General features: G+C 43.4%; 1 protein-coding gene across 8 annotated transcripts in view; it reads left to right on the forward strand.

The window, feature by feature from the left end:
• Positions 1-16,767, forward strand: part of ADGRL3 (adhesion G protein-coupled receptor L3) — a 515,246-nt gene that overhangs the window by 473,754 nt on the left and 24,725 nt on the right. For all 8 annotated transcript variants that reach the window (XM_059844075.1, XM_059844074.1, XM_059844068.1 and 5 more), the window contains 3 exons: positions 2,481-2,649; positions 5,397-5,522; positions 8,153-8,249. In XM_059844075.1, coding sequence (XP_059700058.1) covers positions 2,481-2,649; positions 5,397-5,522; positions 8,153-8,249 — 392 coding nt within the window. The remainder of the gene's footprint in view (positions 1-2,480; positions 2,650-5,396; positions 5,523-8,152; positions 8,250-16,767) is intronic.

Consider the following 16,767-nt stretch of genomic DNA (forward strand, 5'->3'; position numbering starts at 1 on the left):
CCATGTTCTCTTTCATCGCTTGGTTCTGGTTTTTTCTGCGGATGCAGGATAGAGCTACTCACAGTAATCTCCACGTCCTCTTATCACCAGGTCTTGTTTTCTGAGGCACAACACTGTTAATGTGTGCAGCTTGCACTGTTGGGGGTCTTCTAACCCACAGATTCCTTTCCATCACTGAAGGTAGCATAGCTTCAGTAAATATCTGTTTCATTCCTGCACGTCTCTGCAGCCAAAGGCTCTTTAATCAGATTCAAGAATGGGTTGTGCTTTCGAGCAGAATACTTTTCTGATTTCCAGGGAATAATTTTTAAAAGACTCTGGAAATGCAGGAAGCTTTTATCTGGGGATGAGAAAAAAGAGGAAAAGAGAAAAGAGGAAAAAAAAAAAGGGGGGGGGGGGTGTTCACTTAATTTGTTTTTCTTTTTTTGGTGAAAAAGAAAGTTATTTTATTAATTGGTATGCAACTAGGACAATAGCATGCTCTCACTGATGGTGGAATCTTGGGGAGAAAAATATCCCAAGTGACTAAAGCTGTAAACTTTATCTAGTGACTGCCTTTCTGAAGGATTGTGAGAGTGTATTTTCAATTTGCATCACGCTAAATATTTATTAGTGGGATTGACTGGAAATGCTTCAAAGGAGCTGTTCTGGTCTGCTAGGTCCATAATAGTGATTTTTAAAGAACTGTCTTAATAAGTGGTTACCTTAGGGAGCTCTTCTGGTCATGTGGTTAAATAATACATATTTTATAAACTTCAGTGGAAGACTTAATGCTGTGTTTTCATTCTAATACCTCAAGGAAAAAAAAACTAAACAACAAAAGACTTGAATACAACATCGGTATGCTTTTGTTTGTGACAAGCCCTGCTAAAAGGAAAAGGATTCAAGGCTGTAGCTGCCATGGCATCTCCGTAGCAGAGATTGTCTGTCTGACCTCTGCAGGACTCCTTTGTTCCCCCAAATTGCTGCTGCTTCATCTTTCTCCCCCTTGCCCCATGCTCTGCTTAGCAGATGGAAGCCCAAACATTCCCAAACCCAAGTCACATTCCCACAAGGCTGAAGGGACTTGTAAACATAGGCAGGTCTTTGTCCCTGCGAGCCCTTCTGCAGCACCTCAGGGGCCTTGGGGCAGACAAGGAAGCAGAGGTGCTGGTTCTGTCTGATTTCAGATATAGAAGGGCTAAACAGGGAGGAAGGGGTGCAAAGATTGGATATCAGTGCATTCATTTTCATGATGTTAACCCTAATGATAACAGGGGATGGCAGAAGAAGACTAAAGCCTTCAGGTAAAGGGCAAACAGATATTCAAGGGGCTGCTTGCTTCCCAGCTAGAAGTCAACTCCCTCCCCTGTGCAGCAGCAATTCCTTTAAAGTTGTAGGTAATACTTCATGTGAAAACTAGGTTAGGGGCAGGACAGAGTTCCTACACTGCTTCTCACACTTCTTCTCTTGTCCTGGTGTTTGAAGATCAGTCTTTGAGAGGGTAATTTAGGAGATGACTAAATGTTATTTCGCAGGGTAACATGGATCACTCCTCCTGCCATCCCAACAGAGCTTCCAGCTTTCCTGAAAACACCCAAAAACCCTAAGATGCAGCAGCCATCCTGTGTCCCCAGCTCTGTTGTCCAGGTAGAAAGCAAGCAAAAACCTCCTGCTCCCCCTATTTGTTGGAACAGCATTTGGGGCCAAGCACACCTCTACTACACCTCTACTCCCACTGCCCTCCTGAGGTGGAGCAAGTGATAATCTTAGTTTCACAGCCCATGTGAAGAAGGATGGCCCCTCCTTTTCTCCAGGCAGAAGTGTGGCAGCAGCTCCCACGTTAGCAAATGCAGTGTGTGAGTGCCTGTACGAGTATACACACTTCCCCTCATCGCAGGGTGGAAGAAGTGTGAAGCAGCATTGCAAAGAACATCCTTGTGTGGAGTGGTTCTGGCAGGCAGGGAAGGCTTGCCCACCTGCCTGTAGCTGTTTATCTGGCTTACAGGCATATGGGAGACTAGCTAAAATGCAGCAATACATGTGTCTTGGTGTTAAGTGTAAATAAAGAAGCTAATCCAGCTGGCAGTCCTGGGAAACCAGTGGACACTAAAAAAAGTGACAATCAGAGTTGTCATTTCATTTGGTTTATTTTCTTTCCCTCCATTTGCAGAAATAACATCTACATGTCATTTACATGCACACTGCTTTTACATATTTAAAAAAGAGACATTGTGGTTACAAATGTGCTTTGGTTATGATAAATTTCTATGCTCATAACACTTCCATTTCCTTGTATTTCCTCAAGCTTGAAGATTTGTAAACTGCGTTCAGCTTGAAGACAAAAGCTCCCTATGATTTATTTTGATATGCTGTTCTCTTCTTGCTAAAACCAGGGGCAGAATCTTCCTGCCTGTAGACACATGCCTTCTTTTGTGTGAATGAAAAACCAATCCCATTCTTTTTTTCTTTTTTTTTTTTTTTTTTGTTTCTCCTGACAGGTCCTGGGTTATAGGTGCAATAGCTCTGCTCTGCCTATTAGGACTGACCTGGGCATTCGGACTCATGTATATTAATGAAAGCACAGTCATCATGGCGTATCTCTTCACCATATTCAATTCTCTGCAGGGAATGTTTATATTCATTTTCCATTGTGTCCTCCAGAAAAAGGTAAGATGATGGTTTCCAGCAGCAAGAGAGGTGGTAACAAGGTGTTTTGTTGCCTAACAACCACAGCGTAGCATCGTCTGTGTGCCCTGAATTGGTATCACACAGATTTATTTCTGTGCACCTAATAAGGGTGGTATTTAGACTGGAAACCAGCAAGGTGCTGGGGAATGGGGTTCTAACAAGGACATGTGGCAGCGGCATTTCAGCAGCCAGGGCCCTGGCAGATGTGTCAGAGACAAGGGAGAAGGCAGCTGTCCGTTTGCAGGGTGCTGCTGTCAGCCAGATTCACCTTCCTTGCATGCCAGTGTGAGAGGGGAGAGAATCCACAAGCATCCAGAAAGTGCTCACGTGGCTGAGTGCTCACAGCAAAGTGGGGCTTTACATCCTCATTTGCAGCCCCTGCAGGAAATTGCCCCTTTCCGTGGCAGCATATGTGGGTTGATGGGATGTAATAGGGGCTGCTTCCCCTGCTTTTTTAAGAAGTGAAGGACCTGTGTTCTGCAGTGGTTCATTAGCCTTTGTATTGCTTGGGTCTGATGCAGTGTTTTGGAAATCTTCCTCAGAACAAGCACAGCAAGTGCTTCTTGGTGGAAATTGAAGTATGCCCCAATTAACATTTGCAAGATAACAGTGGAGTAACTTAGATAAACTCCAGAGGGAAAAAATAAACACAACAGAATAAAAATTCTATGTTTATGTAGATCAAATTTACAGCCTCTGACAATCAGTAATAAGTATTTTTAAGAACCATTTTGTTCTCTACTTAAATTTTGTTATACAGAGCTCTCCAATTCTGTGCATGTCTGCTGATAATTTGCTATGTACATTTTACTTTCAAAAGTTTACTGAACCAGTAGGGAAGATTTTATGTGGATACACTGGTGCCCGTTTCTCAGGGTAACCAGTATCTTTTGGTGAAATGCTTATTGAGTAAAGTCAGGTCTGTGTTGAGATCTCTCTTCCATCTGAGAGCCACAGGCCTGCTCCTGTTACTCACATTTTCCTATTCAGGCAAGGGAGATCTGACCCATGAAAACATAATCAAAATTATAAAAAGTGAGCTCTGCAAGTGATGCCTTTGTAAGGATCTGTAGAGCTGTGTGCAAATATCATTCTTGAAACCAAAGGAAGATTTTTGGGGTTAAGAGTTTTGTCTTTTGTTGTTGCATCTCAAATTTGTCCATCTTAAGAGGCTTTAAAGAGTTATCTAGATGCAACTTCCTGCTGATGATCCCAAACCTTTCAGCAAGAGAGTTTCCAGGCAAGATGAGAATAAGAGCGTAGGAAGCATCACCATTGCTTATTAAACCTGCAGGTGCTTCTCTGTGAGGAGTTTGAATTTCTGCACCTCTCTGACTGGTACATCCTCTCATCTCCAATACACCCCACAAAGGGTCAGTTCCTTACCCAGCATCCCTGTACTGCTCCACGGCCTCCTTGGCTCCTGGGGTTCTCAGTCAGCATGACAGAACCATTCTTTTTTTCTGTCTTAAGCTAATTTACACCCTTAAATAAACCACTGATGACTGTGGAATTGTTCCTGATTTATGGCTGCACAGAGGGAAGGAGAATGCAGCTGCTACCTTGATGTGGGTTGGATGCACCTCTCTGACCTGAGAGCTGAGGGAGGTATTATTTAAAGGGAGAAAAAAAATTCTTTCCTGTCCTATCTATCATGGCCTAGAAAATCGGCAAAGCGCTGCAGAGAGGCGAGCAGTGGGTGGCTAATTAAAGCAATTGAATTATTTTCTCTCAGCAAAGGATTGATTAGGCACTCAAGCATATTGGGCACTTGTGGTATGTGTTTGTCTCAAGCGCTCAAGGAAGAGCCTAATGAAAAAGCTGTAATTTGCTATTTAAACAGTTGCTTCACAGAGTTGTGAAATGCTTGTGGAGAGTTTGGCAAAATTGTACAGCTAACCATGTGCTTCAAGGAATTTCAACTGGTGTTTTGGACATGCGTGATGGTTTGGGGGCTTTTTTGTGTCAATGGATAATATGAGCCTGTTTTGGCTCTTCAGTACAGTCTGCTCACCTTCAGCCCTGTCCCATCTGGTTTCTGGGTATTGCTGCCCATAAAAAGTCACACCTGAAACTTGGTGGAAGGTTAGGTGCTGTCCTGGCACAAGTCAGCATAGTTCCTCTGAAGCAAAGGAGGTGGCATGGGTTTGACTGCAATGCCCATTTAAAACATGACTGGCTTGCACAGTGCTGTGGAAAAGCAGGCTCCAGCCATCCCTGAGCATTGGGAATATAATCTCTAATGCTGCTGGTTCTACTGTTTCCTCAAATTTCAATTTGACTGCAAGAAACATTTTTTTTTATTAAAAAATCAATAGCTTTCATATGTTTCTCTTGGAATTCTTCTTTCTTAGTCCCCTGCCAGAAGCAATAACTTCTAGTGCCTTGATGAGCCAATATGCTAGTTTATATCAAATCTACAACAATATTAATTTTCAGTCATAAATAGTGTACCTGCACTTTCTCCCATGCTCCTTTGATGTGCCTCAGAGGATGCTGTAGCCAGCTGGGGCCCACGAGCAGCTTTGCTGCATGGGAGCAGTCTCTTGTGACATCCTCAGCCATGAGCTCAGCTGCAAGGGGTACTAGACTGCTTTCCCACACACTGCAGCAGATTTCCTTTCAACGAAACACTGAGGAAAAATCAGGGGCTGTGTTGAAAATCAGAAGGCAGTGGGCTGGAGGAGGAGCTGCCTGCTTACCACCACCACTCTTTCCTTGGCCAGGTACGTAAAGAGTATGGGAAATGCCTGCGCACACATTGCTGTAGTGGGAAAAGTACAGAGAGTTCCATCGGCTCAGGAAAAACCTCGGGGTCAAGGACGCCTGGAAGATATTCCACAGGCTCACAGGTAACCCACACTTTTTTTTTGTGTCCCAATGCCATGCCAAGACCCTTCTCAGCTATTTTGGGAAGAAAGCTCCTCTCGGCACCAAAGGAGCTGCCTTAGGCCACTCCCCAGTGCACCTGCAGAGATTTCCCTCGCTTCCAGACCTGAACTCAACACAGTGGTTTCCCCTGAGATGTGATGGCAATTAAATGCCTCTCCAAGAACCTTCTGAATAGCTCTGGTGGGAATAAAAAGTGCAGACTTGCCTTCCAGAGGCAGGTGGGTAGTTATCACCTGAGGTGTCCTGCCTGCTCTCCATGGGAAGCAGGAGGTGGAAGCATTTTGTCAGCTGTGCTACATTCCAGTACATCCTTTAATCATGAGATGAAGGTTGTCACTATTAACTATTAACATGTACAAGAATAATGCTATATGCCCCAAGTGTTTTTCTTGTAAAAAAATTTAAAGGCTGCAAGCGTCTTGTAGCAGACTTCCCAGTGACAGAGCTGGCTTTCTGACATGCAGTGGTTTGGTCTGTTCTGTGCCTCACACAATTTGCCTTAGCTTACAGACCTCTTAGGGCAAGCCATTGGGGTCAGACTATCTCACCAGATAACTACTAGATTTGTTGCCTTTGTTCACCTGAAAATTCAGGTTTTGTGTAGTTTGCACACTTAGCAGTTTTGAAGCTAACTTGTGTGTAGAGATGCAGATTTATGGATGAAGAGTTCATATAAAATGAAGAAGCTTATTTCTTAATCAATAGAAACCAAACACAAATTTATTCAGTATTAGTAATGGAAGTAATTATACATGACAGTTCCACTATTAAATTATAAAAGACATGCGGCGAGTAACAGCTTATAACTTTCCAGGAAAACCTAATTTGCAATTTATGTCTTGGAGCAAATCATTATTTATTTGCAGTGGTTTCCAAGATGTCATCCAAAAGCTCTGCTTTGGTGTTTTCAAAGGTCTGGCAGCTATGCAGAGCAAATAAAAGCAATAGAATATAGAACCTCTCTCTAGCAGGTCATCAAATCCCAGTAATGTCCAAAGCTCAAAATATCCAGTAGCATTTAGGTGACTGATTTGAAAACCTCTGGTGTTACAAAACTTAGCTGCTGTGCTGGTGCCCTCCTTTCCAGGAAGGGTTGACTTCAATGTCAACCCTCTCACCAGTCCCAGCACAACAGAACAAGCCCTTTTGAGAGTGAACTGAGTCTTCTGGCAGCAGTCCCCTTGTAGCAGGTGAGGTCTGAGGCACCAAGGAAGATTATTTTGCCTGCAGAAGTGTGTCCTTGAAAGGATGGAAGTTCAAAAATCCTATTGTAGCCAGGAGAAACCTGACAGAGGTGATGGAGAGTAGATGGAGATCACTCTGACTTGTTGAAAACATTGGCTCCTAACTTTAAATAGAGAAGACCATGAGGAGGAAAGCTTCAAAGATCCCTTTATTCTCTGAGAAGCACATAGAAAACAGAATAATTAATCTACAATGGATCATGTCAGAGAAATGCAATAAATTAAATGTCCAGGTGAAAAATAATTACTGTAAAAAGATCATGGGCCTCATGTCACATGGTACTTCCATTAATAGAGGGCTAATGCATTATTAGAAGATGCTCTTATTCCATGGTTAATGAGTAATCTAGGACTTTTCAGTCTGGGACCATATGATCAGGCCTTGGTAACTCTCTCATGGCTAAAATCTCACTATGGAAACCACTGGATTTTTGGCACTTAAGAAAAACATGGTCTTTCACAATGGGAAAAAGGCTTCCCAGTCCCCCAGACCACCTACCATCGCTTTCACACAGTCAGGGAAAGCATCCATCAGAGTCACAGATGTGAGGAGAGGGAGAGTTTCCCTGGGACACCTGGGTTTTCCAGTCACCTTCTTGCAGGGATTGGGATTTAACTGCTCACAAGATGCATTTTGGCTGATTTTTTGATATTTTGCAAGGTCTGGTTGGGGAGGAGTGAGAGAGTGTTGTAAATGCCACAGAGGCAGATACTTCACAGCATATTTGAGGAACAAAACAGAAGCCCAACATATTCAGGACACTTTTGCCAGTAGCAGAAGCTATACCACAGATGGCAAAACCATCACAGATTTTTCAGTATGGGAACAGAAATCATTCATTTGTGGGGAATTTTTTTGCCCCCCTAAAATCCCCAAGATGGAAAATAGCTATAAAAAATTCCTGTTCATTCAGGGACACCAAGATACAAATCAAGTCTTCTGTTACACTTCACAAAAAATAAGAAACAAGTTGTCTGAGTAAGGGAAGCACACACGCTTCTGTGTGTAGGTTATTTTTCCATTATTTGGTGCTACTTTGGTAAACCTGCAGCTGGCATGGGGTCTGGGTTTCTCTCATGCATGATTTATTTTTTTTATTAAGATGTAAGCAATTCAATTACGCACTTTTTCTTTGAGCTAAGCATTTGTGTTGCGAAGTAAATTTGGCGGGGTCTGGCATGCATCAGGCAGGTTACAGCAGAACAGCAACTGCTTACTTACAGCTGGCTAGAAGCAAGTCTCATCCTGAGCTAGACATGCCAGTAGCCATCCTTAGTGAGGCAGAAAGAAACCTCTCTACAGCTGCTAAAAATTCATTGTCTGCTGTGCTTCAATCCCTCTTCAGAGCCGGATTCGTAGGATGTGGAATGACACAGTTCGAAAGCAGTCCGAGTCTTCCTTTATTACTGGAGATATAAACAGTTCAGCTTCACTCAACAGAGGTAATTATAAACGGTTTTTCATATCTCTTAACTCTTCTGATGGCTTTAAGGAGTCTGAAATATGTTGCCTCTTTGCCCCCTGCCTTTTCCTTCTCACCTCAAACTTCACTGGACCCTGTTCTACCACCCAAGAAATGTTACAGTGATAAATGGGAAGAGATGTTATGGTGGTTGTTGCCTTCTTTTTCTTTTCTTTCTTTATTTCTACACGTGCACTTTCAAGAATTGTCATTTCTGGAAGGAAGTTAGAAAAAGTGAAAGAGAGAAAAATGAAATTAAGTTGAAATCTCCCCTTTCCCTCAGAAAGCTGCTAGTGCCAGAAGCTGCTGACGTGTCAGCCTCGTTGCTGTCAGTGAAAATGGGCCATTACAGCACTGTACAGCCTGTGTTAAGCATCACAGGAGTCCTGATTGTCCTGCATATGTAGCAATACTGTCATCCTTACAGAAGCAAAAGTGAACAGCAGAACATAGACGTAAGGAAAAACTGTGCTTGGAACAAAATTGTCTGTGTTGGTGTTAATATACCTAGTTTGAAGAACTGACTGATGTGAACTTTATAGACATCTGTGGAGGAAAGGCTATCAGAAACGTATATGCCAAACAAAATGTGGTGTCTGGCACAAGGGGAAATGTGAACAGCTTTTTTAAACCAAGTGTTTTTCCGGGAGTTGTAGGAAAGCGGCGGTAACAGAATAGCAGAAAAACAGCCTCAGAGATTGTTTCCTTTCTCTTCCATACAGCTACTTTATGAATTAACCCTGAGCAACCAGATGCCAAACTCTGTTTTGTGTTATCTGTCCAGTTGATGCTGAAATTAAGAGAGGGTGGAATTGGGATTACTGGGCCTAGCTGTTCTCTCACGATGATGAAAATCAAATGTATTTCCAGTCCTGATGGTTGGTCTGCAAAGCTCAACTGAGAATTGAGTTGGGACTTTGGTTCCTATTCAGTCTTTATTCTCACTGAATTCCCACTGATTTTAGGGTGAGTTTTGCCTGAGGATAGGCTTGCAGGATTTTGACTGTGCTGAGTAATATTGAGTGCTGAGTGGTGGGGGAGCTAGGGTACATGATTCTGTTCTCTGAGCATTATACACACTGCCCAAATCAGTGCAAAGGGGGAAGGCAGTGTAACAGGGAGCTGTACTGTTCTTCAACTCACTGGTCTCTTTTTGTGCCAGGATATTTTCCCTTTGCACTGAAGATTCATTAAAAAGTTGACTATAAGATTCCATTACTGCAAATGCCTGATTTATCCACGTACATGGCCCTCACATCTCTCTCTGTCTCCGCAATAAAGACTGCAGAACAGCAGTCTGGGTCTAATGGAGGGGGGAATTGGTTGTCACACGAAGGTTCCAGCAAGTGCCACTGTTTCCCTCAGCCATCCATCCCACTGCTCCATCTCAGTGGCAAACCAAAATGTGTTATGCATGAAATATTTGCTCCTTTAGTTAGCACAGAAGTTGAACTTGCTCTCTGATGCAGCTGAGGTTACCAAGGGGTGTGTTTTAGCAAATAGGATCTTCTGGGCTTGTTAGCCAAAGAAAGGTATCTCTCCTTTTTTGGTTGTGCACTTTTTTCTGTGCCAAGAGGGAAGTATGACTGTCAGCTGGGACAAGTGAAGAGGTTTCAAGTGGATAATATTCATCCCAGTGTGGTGAGAGCCTGTTACAATATGTGCCTGTGATTTAAAGGTCAGTTGGGAAATGAACTGGCACAGGAAGCATCTTCAAAGCAGGTTTCCTCCAGGTATTTTCCTTGTGTAACACTGGATGAGGTGAATCACCTGAAGGGCCTGAATTTCTCTACTGGCTACAGAAGCAGCCTGATAAGTGCTTTAGAAGGGAAGCCTTTTAGGTGGAACACTGAAGTGACTTGAGTAAGTTTTACAGTTCTAAAGTCATCCTCCCTCTTTTCCACACAGGCAGGCACAATATTTGTTGTTGTTGGGTTTTGGGGGATTTTGTCTGGTAAGCAGAAGTATTTGCAAAGTGGAGGTTAAAAGTATGTCTCTGGGAGATGGCATCTCCAAAGCAGCAGGTGGCCAGTTCCACATGGAAAAACACCTGACATCAACAGTAATCCCAGCTGCACAGGACTCCAGGTATTTCTCCCTTTATCCACTTTATTTCAGCTGAACAGCAACATTCATGGTCTTAGGGCTTTCCACAGAGAAAACTCTCCAGAGAATTGCAGCCTGAACAGTGCAGTGGGGCAATGTGTTTTTCACAGTTCTTGTCTTACTCTTAATATTTACACATATATTCATCTTTAAAGGAGCTGTTTCATTAATGTTTTATTTACAAGCATGCTATTGAGACTCAGAGGATTCAAATGTGAGCCTTGAACTGTATGGTCAGTAGCTTTCCTTGCCTGAGGTTGATACAACAGGGTCCTGTTCCTGTTCAAAACTCCCACTCCAGCCTTCCCAGCCTAGACATCTTCTGCACAAAATTATCTGTGTTGTCCCAAGTTAAACATTCTCTGTGGCATTCTATCTGGCATTTTCCTCAGAGCCTTCAGAGAGCAGTCTGTGTTCTAAAGAAAATGATCCTTTGTCCCCAGAATTGTCCTAGCATCCAGGTCTTGGAGCTTTAACTCCACTTCTCCATGTCCTGAGCCAGCACTGAGTTTTAATGTTTCTGCTGGGGGAGCAGAAACTGGCCCTCTAACTGGGGTGCTATCTCATTGAAACCTGTTTTCTCCCTGATATCAGTCATCATATTCACAGCCTCCTGCCACATGGTAACGTCCCAGGCAAGACTGCTCTAGCTATCCATATTTCCTGTATGATGACCTGCATTTCTGTATGACCTCTCATCCCTTCTTCCTTCATGAACCTCCTGGGCATCAGTCTGGAATATGATGTCTGTGTTAGTGCATCCCTCCTTTAGACATACAGCTGAGTCCTTTTCTGATTTAGCAGGTAACACACTGCTTATGGCTCTTTTCAGCTTCACATTCTCTTTCATCTTCTATTCCCCCCTCTCCCTGCCAAGGTAATTGACCATAATGTTACTTATTCGAATTTATCACACCAGGAATTTCAGGCATAACCCCAAATATGCCTGATCTAATGTGTTCTGTAATGAAAACTTTACTTTGTCCTAAGGCATACAAGACTATTTCAGATACTTCCTGAAGGTAGCATCTAATTATTGATTATTAAAAAGTATGTCTGCCTTTGTTTCCCCTTGCTGCTCATTATGGCTTCATAGTGATGTGGATCAGGGGTTGTTATACCACTGAAATCAGGAGGAAGGGAAGAGAAACTGGCTGTGCATTTCCTTTTTACTGTTGAATTAAGAGCATGCCTGTCCAGCCCATGATCATGGTCTCAGTTTCAGGATCCAGGTGGAATCCTGCTCCTTGCATTCCCACTCTGCAGCTCTGTCCAGTTTTTCACACCCTGGGTCTGGCTGCATATTTCTTCCACGTATTTCACACCCAACCTGTGCTCTACATTTATTTTCCTAGTGCTGAAAACTTCAGAGGTGTAAAAGCTGAACCAAGCTGATTACCTCATAAGTAGGAAAAAGAAGTTTCCCTTTGCCTGCGGGGTGTTTGGTGTGTGATCTTAATGCGGGCTTGGATGCAGTGCTGAAAAAATAGTACAAAAGGAATACCTGTAGGATGGACTGTTTGCTGGAGTTCAGTGCTTTGCAGGCTCAGAAGTGGAATGTATGAAGCAAAAGCAACAGAGCTTGCCTGAGCTCTGGGTGCATCCAGCTGGCCACCTCAGGATCGTGAGGGATGGGTCTGTTTGCACCTTTGGAGTGTTAATGTCAAAAAGCTCTGGGATAGCTCAGCCAGCCTTGCAAACAAGCAGTCATAGCACGAAACAGCAATGTGACACCAGCCTATTTTTATCCATGTCTTAGGTGAGAGGCAATACAGTAATTACTGTCTCTCTTTGGATATGAGACAACTGGGTGAGAAAGAAAAATCTTTATGAACTATGTGGTACTTCATTAACCTTCAGGTTTTCAAGCTGGGGGAAGGGAGGTGGTGGTTTTTTTGGTTTTTTTTTTTTTTTATCAGAGGAAAAGTGGAAGTTATCTGTTAAAGAAGGGCCTGTTCCTTGTTTTGGTGAGGCTCAAGAGCAGCAAAAACAAAGGACTGTGTCACTGGCAGTGTTTTGTAAAAGGAAAATGCTCAGATGGAGTTGTGTATCAATTCAAGTTAGTACATAGTAGTTTTTCCCTTTTCAGGGAAATAACTGGGCTAGGGGTAAAGCCACCAGATTTCATAGAGAATAGAAACTGCTCCAGAGGTATGTTGTGTTGGGTCAAGTGCTGTTCTCCTGCTGTAATGCTCTGACTCTTGGTTTATAAGCTAGACAGCAAATTTAATAGTTTATCCCAATAGCACTCCTGCTATAGAAACAGGAGTATGTAGACCTCCTATATATATATATATATATATATATATATATATATATATATATATATATATATATGAGGCTTTATATATATATATATATGTATGTATGTATGAGACGGTATATATATATATATATATATATATATATATATATATATATATATATGCTTTATGTCCATCCATCCCCAAAGTACTCACCATTCCCACCACCTTCATCCATGGAGGTCTCCTGGAGGCACTTCCTGGTGGTCTGCACTGCTGCTCCAGTAGTCTGAAAGTAAAGAAACAGCAGGGAGCTGTAAGAGCAGAGCTGTGTCATGAGGGAGAACATCTGGGAGCTGAGGAGAGTCAAGTGCAATCCAAACCCTCGGTGATGGTTCATTGTGCCACTGGGGATTAAGCCAGGAGCCCTGGACAAGGTGAAGGGATGAACCTGGTCCAGACCACCAGGAGACAGGGCTGGAAAGCGAGCTACAAGGCAGGTCCAAGACCCAGCCAGGAGGCCAACCCAAGGCAAGGACTGGGTGCCCAGAGCCGAGCAGGGCTGTGGCTTCCTGCTGGGTCTCATCGAGATCACCCAGGCCTATGGGGGTCATAAGGACCTCAAAAGCTGTTGCAGATGGGCGCCCAGGAGCCCTGGCATCTCTTCCTGAAGGATGGTAAGGCTTGAATAGAAATCGATCCACGTGGCCCTAAGGGTCCATTCATGAGAGAGAAGGCCCTTGCCAGCAAACCCCGTCAGAGTCATCACAAAGCCCTCGGATCCCCAGTATTTGCACAACAGATATTATCCCTGACTAGGAAAGCCGTGTTCATTCCCTGTTTGCTCCCATGCAAATGGGCTGAAATGGAAATGAGGGTATTGTTTGTCACTCCCCCTTGTTTTTTCTTCCCAATGCATCATGCTGTTGCATGTTTCCTCTTCTGGGTAGCGTTCCAGAATAAATACTTGATTTCCCTTTGCTTTATTATTTCTCCTCTGTGTTTTCATGTCAACCACAAAGACTTAATCTGAAACACACACAGGAAAAAGGGAAATTATTGCTACTGTTTTCAGAGGTAAGCAGTTTAATGTCAAATTCATGTGGATTTCTTCATAATGAACAGAACAAATTGAGCTCAAATTCAAACAGTGGGAATCTGAGTCAGAGAGGAAAATTAAAATGAAGAACATTAATATCCCGATTTCTAACCCAACCGAGACCTGATTGTTTCCTAAATGAAATCTCCCATCAAATTCCTTCCACCCACCCAAAAATATAATTAAGCTGTGACTTCTAGGCTGAAATCGTATCTGCACTGTGAATTCAGCAGGGACAACTGTGTGTGTTGCAGAATTGTTTTCAGGTGGATTTACTTTCTTGCATTTTTCAGAAGCAGTTATTTAGAAAACACCAGTAGAAGGTTAAATTCTTCCTTTGGTAGGAGACTGTCACGCTGGAAGACAGGAGGTATAGGTTAGCCCTGAGACAGTGCAACGAGTCAGATTTTGGTCACCAAATCTACCCTTTCTGCTGAGAGATGAGGGCTGCTGGATGTGTCTCAGTGCTGAAAGATCAAGAAGTTTCAGTTTAGCTGTCTGCAGGGGTGGTGGGTGCCATGGTGTGGACATAACTGGCCAATACAGCAGTGAAAACAGGGTGAAATTTGGTGTGGTAAAAAGCACAGGCAAGCAGGGGAGGAGGGAAAAAGAAAAAAAAAGGAAGGAGCAGAATTTGGATTCTCCAGGGATCTCAAACCCCATCCTCGGATACACTTCAAAGTGCAGTTACTGCTCATGATAACCCATTTGCCAGTGCTGACCCTATGCTGCCTAGATAAAGCAGAGATGAGGTGGAAATTTGGGCAGTGGAAGTGCTACTGTTGTCATGCATCAGCCTTTCTCAAGATTCTTGTTTGCTCCTTGATGGATTAATGTGACCGGCGTGACAGATTTCTGCTAAATTTATGTTGCATAAAAAACAAATAGCAAGTAGCCAAGTTCTAGGAGAGGTGGAAGTGCCTCTGCTCATCTTGATAGGATATTCAGAGCACACTACCAAATGATCTATCACAGTCTGTCTGCACACTTCTTACCTACTCTGAGCAACACCTATGGCTTTTCTTGGGGCTTGAAGATATTAGAGAATAAATACTTCCTCCGTTATCTTTGCATTTGTTGTATTTTTTTACAGTTGGCAGCAAACAGTGCCCCAGTTTCTCCTGTTAAATCAGTCAGCTTTTCTGTCATTTCTTTCAGAGAGATCATTCTAGGGTGTGAGGACTTACACATTTTAAATTAATGAGTTGTGGCGATATGAACATGCATGTTGGCAGCAGTGTTAATGGTCACTTTTTTCCCTATTATTTCTTGTTCCAGTTGTGGTTCTGGGGTAAGCAGGTTCAGTGCAGAGGACTCACAGGATGTCCAAGGTGCCTGCAGTTGCTCTCCTTGTTCATGAATGCATCTGTAGATACCTAAAGGGAACTCACCAAAATATTCATGGATATAAAAATACACATTTTTCTTGGTTTCTGAGCACTTAACAGCTCAAAGACAATTGGGCTGAAGAAAAGTGTCTGTCTTCTGCAGACACTTTGGTCTTGTGAGTACCATCACTGCACAGCTGGGTGCAGAGCAAGAGCCATGTCTGTTTAGAACTGAACACCCCCTGAAGATGCTGTAAGAGCTCTGAGCTCTGTTTTCAGTCATGCTCAGGGTTTGATGGATGTAAATTCAGAGGAATTATCAAAGCTGAACCTGGGATGGCCTTTGGCAGGGACAGCAGCCTCAGTGGCCATTCAGAGACCATCATCTGTCAACGTGCAAATCTCATTTCTTCGTTGTCATTGCTTCAAATCTACAACAAGGCACTCTTCCCCCAAACCTGTCCCTTTGTTCAGAGTGCTGAGATGTGTCAGTGCCTAATGTAGTCTGTGCTGACCACTGCTGACTTGGCAGGGGCAACCTGCTGCATGAACCTGAGGGATGCAGCAGTCCTTGCCCTTGAGCATCACCCTTCACATTGCAAAACCCTTAGTCCTGGGAAATTTATTCTGTGTTTCAAGGGGTCCATCATCCTGGAGCCTGAAGGTCTCTGGTTTAGCTGCAAACAGCAGCAGCAGTGCCAGTCTCTTCCCCCTCTGGAATATGATTTGATGTTCATTTTCTGGTTTTTTTAAGTCAAGGCTGCTACTTGAGAAGGGGATTTTTGGAGGTGCTGGTTGTTTGGTAGAAATCAAAGGGTAAGAAGCAGGGTAGAATCCCTGACAGCACTTTCCTGCTAATCCAAAGGCACCTGTGGCCTATTTTCCAGCATCTCATCCATCCACAGCTGCTCGAATGCTGCAGCTCCTTCTCTTCACTGGGCAGATTGGTGTTCAAGGGTGCTCACTGTCCCAGCACCCTGGGTGCTTGTCTTAGTGCTCACACCTCCAGGGACAGCCTGCAAAAGAAATAGCACAGTCAATTTATATCAGGGCTTTAAAACTTCTAGTCTACCCACTGCAGGAGGCTGTTCCTTTATCTCCCCATCTCCCCACCAGCATTAGGCATTTTCCTAATGAAGCTCTTTGGTTTCATCCCCCCCACCCTTCTGCTTCTTCTGTTACCTCTTGTAACTCCTACAGACACACTTACCCTCCCCTGACTCCATGGATACCCCTTCCTGGGACCCATTGCCCAGAGGGAGGGGGTATTTGAGGGAGTAATCCACGTGCCATTGCACCAGTTCTGTCACAAGGGATTGCTGATTGTAAGCCAAAAAAATCTCTGCAGCCCTCTTAAGCAACTGTTGGTTTGGCTAAATGTCAGCAACTAGCCTCAAAACGACCCATCCTGATAATCACATATGAAGTAAAGAGAAGTTGCAGGTAGGTGAAAGTAGAGGAATATTTTCTCTTTGTAAGGGAAAGTCATCAGCCTTTTGGACTAGCAAATTGCTTCTGGTGGTTTTTATCTTCCCCCACTCCCCCCCCCCCCATCTTTCTCAATCAGCTGTATGTTTTATGCTAGAAAAATTATGATTTTCTGCATCAAGGATCAAAACTTAGGGAGTTTAACTCTTATTTCTGCTTATGTGCAAAATTAATCCCATTGTTGATATTCTCCTGGTTTATTTTGCCTCTCTGCTGCCTGGGACTGAGTTAGCT

The sequence above is a fragment of the Haemorhous mexicanus genome, chromosome 4 (assembly GCF_027477595.1).
Source record: "Haemorhous mexicanus isolate bHaeMex1 chromosome 4, bHaeMex1.pri, whole genome shotgun sequence".
In the NCBI taxonomy this organism is placed as follows: Eukaryota; Metazoa; Chordata; class Aves; order Passeriformes; family Fringillidae; genus Haemorhous; species Haemorhous mexicanus.